Source organism: Bos indicus x Bos taurus, chromosome 7 (genome assembly GCF_003369695.1).
Source record: "Bos indicus x Bos taurus breed Angus x Brahman F1 hybrid chromosome 7, Bos_hybrid_MaternalHap_v2.0, whole genome shotgun sequence".
Taxonomy (NCBI): domain Eukaryota; kingdom Metazoa; phylum Chordata; class Mammalia; order Artiodactyla; family Bovidae; genus Bos; species Bos indicus x Bos taurus.
Window position 1 is genome coordinate 103,470,659 of NC_040082.1, and position 9,865 is coordinate 103,480,523.

At 45.3% G+C, this 9,865-nt stretch overlaps 1 protein-coding gene across 1 annotated transcript; it reads left to right on the forward strand.

The window, feature by feature from the left end:
- The first annotated feature begins 7,955 nt into the window (after positions 1-7,955).
- On the forward strand, positions 7,956-8,972 carry LOC113896497 (olfactory receptor 2Z1-like). Its single transcript, XM_027548664.1, has one exon. The coding sequence runs from the start codon at positions 7,956-7,958 to the stop codon at positions 8,970-8,972; it is 1,017 nt and encodes a 338-aa protein (XP_027404465.1).
- The last annotated feature ends 893 nt before the right edge of the window (positions 8,973-9,865 follow it).

Sequence of the window (9,865 nt, forward strand, 5' to 3'; positions counted from 1 at the left end):
GGCAGGGGATGTGGAGACTTAGCAACAAACATTGGCTCAACAAATGAAAAACCCTTCACCAATACAATTTCTAATCAGCCCATTATACTTATACTAATAGTTTTCTAACTTTTCTAAGGAACCTGTTTTTAGAAGGTTTAAAGCATCTCGTGCCTCTCACGGTTGGGAGGCTGTGAGCAATCACATGTGGCCCGACGAGCCTGTCAGGCAGGCCAGAGAACCTTCAGAGGAGTTTGTAGGTTAAAACACTCTTGTCACGCCCAGGAGTTTTTATTAACTGGAGCTCTAAGTTAACTCCTTCTCCGAAAGAGGTGGTGGGGGACAGCCCCCCGTAAAGTCAGAGGTGTAGGTGAGAGCACAAAGTAGTAAAGTAGGCAGGCTCTGGTTATGGGGGTAGATGCTCGAGGATTTCCAGGGGGACTCCTGAGGCTCGATCCCGCCTTTGCATATGTCGAGCCTCCTTCCTCATGACCTTTGCCACAGGCGAAGTGCCTCACTCTGACCCCCAACAAGAAGCCACCAACAATGAGAATCCTGTACCCCTCAACTAGGGAGAAGTACCCACTCACTGCAACTAGAGAAAAGCCTGCACAGCAGCAAAGACCCAGCACAGTCAAAAACAAATAAATAAAATTATTTTTGTAAAAAGGACCAGCAAAGACTTTTGAGTTTGAATTTAGATTCTCTGCAAAGTTCAATTATCTATCACAGTGCTTCCCACATTCCCGGAACTGAGAGATAAAAAACATGTCTGCTGGGGTCATTCCAGTCTCAAGGGCTCTGGCTCCCATAGCTGATAATTTTCTCTCTGGAAAAAATAATGGAGATAAAATGAAGCTTTCTGATGCAACACTGTTCTCCAGAGCCTCTATCCTCAGACAATTATATCAGTCTCCCTGTAGACCAAGGTCAGACTCATTAACCGAAGGTGCTGGATTCCAGGGAGGTTTTATCAAGGCATCTCGGGATAAGAATTGAAGTACGCATAGAGGCTGTGAGGCAGTCTCTTTGACCCAGGCAAATAGAGGTGAGAATCTGGAATCCCACTGTTTGTAGGGCTTTCTGGGATCTGGGCATGATTAGAGGGGAGATACTGGTGGGAAGAAAGATACCCAGGAACTATGGCTTTATTTGATTTTTATGATCACACCAAGTTTGAGTATAAGAAGCGCTTGGCAAGAGTGCTTCTTATACTCAAGATTATGTATGCCTCTTAATCTTCCCTATCTTGCAGGGGGGCATCTATTTATTTTATCTCAGTCAGCTGGCACAGCCATGAGCCTGAGTAAGCCAGACTGTTGGTGGGGAGGTCATTTATTTTACTGTGTGTGTGTGTGCGCGCGCGCGCGCACGCATGCATGTTCAGTCATGTCTGACTCTTTGCAACCCCATGGACTGTAGCCCACTGAGCTCCTCTGTCTATGGGATTTTCCAGGGAAGAATACTGGAGTGGGTTGCCATGCCCTCCTCCAGGGGATCTTCCCGACCCAGGGATCAAATCTGCATCTTCTGCATTGGCAGGCAAATTCTTTATCACTGTGACACCTGGGAAGCCTCTGTTTTACTGCGCATACTTGAATTTCCATGATAGCTGCTGAACTGGGCAGACTTGGAGCTCTTGACCGTGGCTGAGAGATCAGACTTTGAAAGAACCTTGGGCACAGCCCAGAGACACTTTCAGCAACCCTTTCAGGGACAATCTAAAACCCTAACACCCTAGAGCTGTTTTCAGAGGTCAAATCAGATTAGCTTGAAGAACCAGGGCAGAAGGAACCAAACCTCAGTTCAACTGGCAGAGTTGAAAGAACACATCTTAGAATTGGTCAGAATGTGTTCTGCTCCCAGCTCTGCCAGTCAGTCTCTTTGTCACCTTAGACATCTCATCACAATAAGCTTTTCCCTTGAAGATTTTATTGATTCAGCAAATGCTTATGGAGTACTTGCTATGCACCTGGTGCTGTGTTTGGGGGTGAGGGGCTAATAGATCAAAAGATGAGAAAAATACTTGTGAACTTGGCTTTCAGGTAACTCATTATTTGATTACCAGTCTATCAAAGGGAAAGAAAGGCAGGACTGCAATGCAACTTTAATGAGCCAGAGGCATGTTTTTCTTTTTTTTTTTCTGGCCCCTTCATCAATAAAATTTTTTTTATTTTTATTTTATAGATTATTGTTGGTATAAAGACACGTGTGTGTGTTAGTCACTCAGTCGTGTCCTCTCTGACACTTTGCAATCCCATGGGCTGTAGCCCACCAGACTCCTCTGTTGAATAATCATCTTTTTTCTTCTAAGTTTAAAGGAAATAAAAATATTTTTGTGGACTCTGGGCCTTCTGTATTTGATGCAGAAAGGATTTGTGCATGCTCCGTCATAGATGGGAGATGCTGTGAAGGTTTTATTCACAATAAGGAGTCAGTTAATCTCAATTCCCCTTCTCTCATCTCTCATTTTCAGCAAAGGGCATCAGGTCTGAAATGGAAGCAGCAGTGAGGAAAATGTGAAAAGGAAGGGTTTTAACAATCAACTCAAAAAACTAGTTGGAAGGATTCTTCATCCTTAAATATGAGGGCACTAATTTAGAACAAAGAGATTTTTAAAAAAAAAGAAGAAGAAGAAGAGGAAGATTCTTTATCACTAGCACCAGTTGGGAAACCATGACATAGGGGATCATTATCCTGTTGGAGAAGCTGCTTACAGAAGATTCCAAAAGTCAGTAGTGGGAGAATGTGATGCTCAGTAAATGCATATTTAGCTGAGGAACCATCTGGAAATACTGGACAGGAAGGTGAGATCAGGGAAACACCATGAGTGTGTGAGGCAAGGAAAGAGGCTTTCATCAGGGAAGAGACTGTAGAGATACCATACAACCTTCAGAGGTAGAGGATTCAAAGCTCCAGGGCCAGTAGTATTTAGTTCACATCATCTTTCAGACCAATCAACACTTCTTGGCAGTAAACTAGAGTCAGTCTGCATGGTTTCTTCTTAATACAGAGACTGGAGGGCTGTTAACCCATCAGCTGAAGGGACCATCAGACCAGAGCCAGGTGAGTGACAAGGGCAACATCAGGGCAAGAGCATCCAAGGGGACTGTTGACCCATGGCTGGTGAGGCGGCTTCTGCCCCCCGGCCAGGCAGTAGGACAGTCATCAGACAGAGGAAGTAAGCATGACAGTACTGGGGTGTGTATACATGCTCAGTTGCTCAGTTGTGTCCGACTCTTTGCAACCCCATGGACTGTAACCCACCAGGCTCCTCTGTCCATAGGATTTCCCAGGCAAGAATACTGGAGTGGGTTGCCATTCCCTTCTCAAGGGGATCTTCCCCACCCAGGGGTCTAACCCAGATCTCCTGCACTGCAGGCAGATTCTTTGCTGCCTGAGACACCAGGGAAGCCCATTGGGGTAGGAAAGTCATAGGCTTACTTAAGGAACCAAGACCTGAGCAATTCACTACTTTTTGTTGGAAAGAAAGATATGAAGAGAAAAGCGGAAACTCTGAAGTTACACCTATTGTTTAAAAATGATTGTACTACTTCTTTGTGGGGTGATCTTGGGTTGGTGCGTGAATTTCCTGTGGCTGCTATAACAAACAGCAGACATGTATTCTCTGTTTGTAAATGAGGTGATGTAAAACAACAGAAATGTATTCTCTTACAGTTCTGTAGGCCAGATGTCTGAAATCAAGGTGTTGACAGGATTGATTTCTTCTGGAGTCTCTGAGGGAGAATCTGTTCCATGCTTTTCTCCTAGATTTTGGAGGCTCTAGCAATTATTGTTTGCTGGCATGTGGCTGTTCACTTCAGTATCTGCCTCCATCTTCACATGGCCATCTTTATTTTGTCTCTGTGTATCCTCTCCTCTTCTCGTAAGGAAACTATTCATCAGATTTCAAGCAAATCTTAAATCCGGGATGACCTCCTCAATATTATTCTTATTCTCCTTCTCCTTCTCCTTAATTTTTGGCTGTGTTAGGGCTTTTCTCTAGTTGCGGAGAGCAGGGGCTACTCTCTGGTTGCAGGCATAAGTTTCTCATTGTGGTGGCTTCTCTTGTCGCAGATCACAAGCTGCAGGGCATGTGGGCTTCAGTAGTTGCAGTTCCAGGCTCTAGAGCACAGGCTCAGTAGCTGTGGCGCATGGGCTTAGTTGCTCCTTGGCATGTGGGATCTTCCCAGATCAGGGATTGAACTCATGTCTCCTGCATTGGCAGGCAGATTCTTTACCACTGAGCCACCAAGGAAGCCCCTCAAGATTCTTAATAATTACACCTGTGAAGACTGTAGTTCCAAATACAGATGCATTCTGAGGATTCAGGTGCACATGAAATTGTGGGCAGCACTATGCCACCCAGTTTACACTTTGTTACTGCGCTACTGTGGATCTCTGCTCCCCTGCCCATACCAGGCAGATAATAACACCACCAACTGGTAAGGATCAAGTGAAAAAAAATATGCTTATAACATACTTAAAATTATTCAGCTCAAAATGTCAGTAGTGCCAATGGTGATAAATCTTTCAGCTGAAATCCATCAGCGTTTCTCTAAGCTTAGCCTGATGGCCAGTACCTAATGAATGCTTAGTAGGAATCAAATCCCTGGGGAGCAAGGAGATATGGCATGCAAAGAGAAGAACCAAATGTAAAATCCACTTGAAAATCCTTGGACAAGATCCAGAGGTATTATATGGCTATGAGTTGGCCCCAAAGGGTAATAGTCAGAGAACAAATCCTTCTCTATACAGACTACCCCAAGAAGTTCTCTATTCCATTTTGGAGTAGATTTCATCCTTAAAAAATTCTGCATTATATAGAACCATAATTGGCCTGTCTGATTTTCACCCACATATTTAGGTTTTCTCTTGCCTTCTTATAACAGCTAATCTGTGAGTGTGTGGCTGTGCCAGTCTTAGCTGCCACACACAAGATCTATTTTATTTGTTTTAGTTGCGGCATGTAGGATCTTAGTTTCAGCCTGAGAGACCTAGTTCCCTGATCAGGGATCGATCCCAGGCTCCCTGCATTGGGAGCTGGGAACCTTAACCACTGGGCCGCTGGGGAAGTCCCATAACACCTAGATTTTGAAAGCAGTTCTCGCACGTCCAGAGAGGCCTCCCTCAATCACTTCGTCCAAAGGTGTTTTCTCTAGCAATTTCCTGTAAGATCACTCTGTTTATTTCTCCTTACATTTATTTCTAGTAAAATGGGATCAACACAGTTCAAAGCAATTTTCCTCTAATTAAAGATTAAATTTTTAAAAATATTCCCTGGGAGTCCCGTGATTGAGGCTCCACTCTCCCAATGCAGAAGCCCTGGGTTGCATCCCTGATCAGGGAAATAGAGGCCACATACCACAATCGAAAGATTCCACATGCCACAGTGAAGTTCAAAGATCCTGCATCCCACAACCAAAACCTGTCACTACCAAATAAATAAATATTTCTTATAAAACAAATACCTCAAGTTTTTTTTAAATATGTATATATATATATATATATATATATATATATATATATATATATATATGGTTTACTTGTTTCCTCATTCCTTATCTCTCCCATGAAAACAGAACCTTGTTCATCTTTTTTACCCCCTTGTTGCTTGTGCCTCCCTCAGTGACTGCCCCTTAAGGAGAGCTGAATTAATTTTTTATTGAATGAATGAATGAATACATGGGAACAAGATAATAAGTAGTCTTAATGGGTTGAAAATCAAGTTGGGCAGTAATTTAAGGAAGTCTTAGGGCTTCCCCGGTGATCCAGTGGTTTAGAATCTGCCTGCCAATGCAAGGGACACAGGTTCCATCCCTGATCCGGGAAGATCCCACATGCCGCAGAGCAACTAAGTCCATGCTCCTGAAGCCCACGCCCCCGAGAGCCCTTGCTCTGCAACAAGAGAAGCCACCACAGCAGGAAGCCCATGCACCGCGACTAGAGAGTAACCCTGCTCGCTGCAACTAGAGAAGGTCCCCATGCAGCAGTGAAGACTCGGAACCATCAAAAATAAATAAGTAAATAAAATTTTTTAAAAAACAAAGCCTTAAATGCCAACTTAAGTGTGGCATCGATCTAGGCAAAGCTAAGAGACAGAGACGGAGAAAAGGGAGCAGGGACTTCCCTGGTGGTCCAGCGGTTATGAATCCACCTGCCAAAGCAGGGGACACAGATTCAATCCCTGGTAGGGGAACTAAGATCCCACATGCCATGGGGCAACTAAGCCCGAGGGCTACAACTTGTGAGCCGTAGCACTCTGGACTGCATGCCACAACTAGAGAAGCACAGGTCATGCAATAGCAAAAATGCAGCATAGTCAAAGAGAGAGGGGAGGCAACAGTTAGGTAAAGGGAAAACTCTAGACCAGATTTCATAATTAGAAGAAATCAAGTCAGAGAAGATGAAAGATATTTAAGATGAAGTGAAGTGAAAGTCACTCAGTCATGTCTGATTCTTTGCAACCCTGTGGACTATAGAGTCCATGGAATTCTCCAGGCAAGAATGCTGGAGTGGGTAGACTTTCCCTTCTCCAGGGGATCTTCAAAACCCAGGGATTTGAACCCAGGTCTCCTGCATTGCAGGTGGATTCTTTACTGGTGGAGCCACAAGGGAAGCCCAATAATACTGAAGTGGGTAGCCTATCCCTTCTCCAGTGGATCTTCCTGACCCAGGAATCAAACTGGAGTCTTCTACATTTCAGGCAGATTCTTTACCAGCTTAGCTATCAGGGAAATCCTGATATTTAAGGTAAGTGTTGTTAATGATTTGGGCACCAGAGGGTCTTGAGTAGACAGCCACCCAACACTGACTCCTCCTGGTCTCTAAGTAGCCCGCTGCCTTTGGACATCTGGGGAAGCAGACCTCTATGGGCTCTCAGATCAGATCAGATCAGATCAGTCGCTCAGTCATGTCCGACTCTTTGCGACCCCATGAATCGCAGCACACCAGGCCTCCCTGTCCATCACCAACTCCCAGAGTTCACTCAGACTCACGTCCATCGAGTCAGTGATGCCATCCAGCCATCTTATCCTCTGTCGTCCCCTTCTCCTCCTGCCCCCAATCACAGGATGGCTTCTCTATACTTGGTATACGCTTCTTTGTACTTCCTCATTGCTGATGGTGATGGTTGCCATCACCACTGTGACAGAAGTCCTCAGTGTTGATGATGATGTGTGTAAACATTATTCTGGGACAATATGAGTTCCTGAGCGGTGATGATGAAGGCAAGAAGGTCAAGGCTAAATATTCTTAGGTGGGGGTGATCCCTTCTGATCCTTCAATCATCTCCCTGGTCCACTGCATTCATTTGGCAGGGTTTTGTTGAGTGCTTAGTACACACACTGAGCATAACGTTCTCCACTCTTACCCTTTGAATTCAAGCCTCAGAAAGATGACTGATACTGTGGACAACTTGTCACTCACAACCATAGACCACTGGGTTCCAAACTTTGTCGTTCATTCATTCCCTCACAGTGTAGACTTCTTGGGTTAATATCCTAAATGCCATCCCACACTGACTCTTCCCAGACTTTGGCCCCTTTGTTCTCTCATCCAAGAATTTGGCAATGAGCCTCTCCTCACTGCTTTTGGACTCAACTTCATTATCTTCTATCATCTTTGGCAAGGTCTCCCTACTTCATATGCTAGTCCCTGCAGAATCCCATCTCTGCTTTGACACCAGGGCATTTGGGATGGAGTGTGTTCCAATATTCCACTGCTGCTGTCTTTCACTCTCCAGCATGGGTACAGAGGGTTTAACTGCAAGCCTTGGTGGGTAGTGCTCTCCTGGAAGGTGAAGGCACGACTTTTACACAGAAATAGTAAAATTAGGGCTTTATTTTGCTGTTCCCCATCTCCCATAATGAATCAATCATGGTGGGGTTTTTTCCTACTGAGACTAAATGTGCCCATCAGTCCTTCTTAAGAGACTCCAGGCAGTCATTATTAAACAATTTCAGTTGTCATATAAGATGAAATTTTCCCCACTGAGACTCCTTGCAAATACCCTGTTCTTCCTGCAGATGAGTGATGCCTCTCAGAGGGTGAGGGAAACAAATCAGTCAGTGACCTCGGACTTCACTCTCATGGGCCTTTTCAATCACTCAGGGCCACATTTGGCCCTGTTCTCCCTGGTGGCTGCCACATTCACGATGGGCCTTCTGGGCAATGCAATCCTGATCTTCCTGATCCACACAGATGCCAGGCTCCACACACCCATGTACTTTCTTCTCAGCCAGCTCTCCTTGTTGGATGTTGGCTTTCCACTGGCCACCATTCCCAAGATGGCAGCTGACTTCCTGGAGGAAGAAGGCACCATCTCCTTTGGAGGCTGTGCAGCTCAGATGTTCTTCTTGATGCTTATAGGTGTCTCTGAGGGCGTCTTGCTATCCCTCATGTCTTATGACCACTACATTGCCGTGTGCCACCCCTTGCATTATCCTGTGCTCATGAGACGTCAGGTCTGCCTGCTCATGGTGGGCATCTCCTGGTTGTCAGGTGTGCTTGTAGCCTCCATCCAGACCTCCATCACTCTGCACTTCCCCTACTGTGCCTCGCGCACTGTGGACCACTTCTTCTGTGAGCTGCCTGCCCTACTCAAGCTCTCCTGTGCAGACACCTCTGCCTATGAGTTGGCGCTGTCCATCTCCGGGGTGCTGATCTTGGTGCTGCCTCTGTCACTCATCGCCACCTCCTACAGCCATGTGTTGGGGGCTGTTCTTCATATGCACTCAGCTGAGGCCCGACACAAGGCCTTCACCACCTGCTCCTCGCACATCACTGTGGTGGGGCTCTTCTATGGGGCAGCAGTGTTCATGTACATGGTACCAGGCACCTACCACACCCCACAGCAGGACAACGTGGTCTCCCTCTTCTATAGTCTCATCACTCCCATGCTCAACCCCCTAATCTATAGCCTGAGGAACAGAGAAGTTCAAATGGCTTTGGTCAGGATTCTTTTCAGAACTGGCTTCAGATCAAAGAGATGACCTCCTGGGGGATGCCCAGTTGTCCCAAGGACCCTGCCTTACAGTTGAGACCCATCTTTGGTTTGCAGTCCATGTGGTTCAAGACATATTCTGACCAGCTCCCTTCCTCCTCCAAGACTCGCTTTTTCTCTAGTGGATTTAATGATCCCAATTATTTAAACAAGAGGAAGGGTTTGTTTGTTTGTCTTAAATCAAAGAAAAATTTTACTACAAAACTGTCAACCCAAGAACAGAGATGGACCACAGGATCACAGCTTGTAAATGTTTTGGCCACCTATTAGTACCCCGCATTATCCCATTCTTATACATTTACATACAGTGAGCAATAAATCAAATCCAACTCTAGAAATTCAAGCCCCAAAAAATGGAATTGAGGGGCTCGTGCTCTGACAATACTGTTCTGGCCACAGTCATCCTTGAGCTGATCACTCTGAGGTCATAAGTGAAGTTAAAGTCAGAGGCATGACTGGGAGCCCTTATAATGGTCTTACTGCATGAAGGACTGAGCGGATAAGGGGGGTGGAGTGGGAATGTTTTATGCAGTATTACAAACCAGTAAGATGAAGCCAGAGTCTTTGCTACTGCCCTTCCCTTTAATTCCTACCCCTGCTCCTTCCAGACCCATTAAAGCTTCCCTGAAGTTACAAGAAATAGGCTTGAAGTTTCAAAGAGATAGACTTGAGATGTGTTTATTCCTCCCAAAACCTAAAATACTTTTTAGAACCGTCCCACTGTGGTAGATGTAGTGGAGGAAATATAGAAAAGAATAAGGTTCCTTGGGGAGGGGTGGTTTTATTTCTTGGATACCTTATGAGTATTGACAGAAGGAATGAAAGGCTTTAAGCCATGTTCAGTGGGCAAATTGATTTCAGATCTGGTTTAGGTTCCTCCTC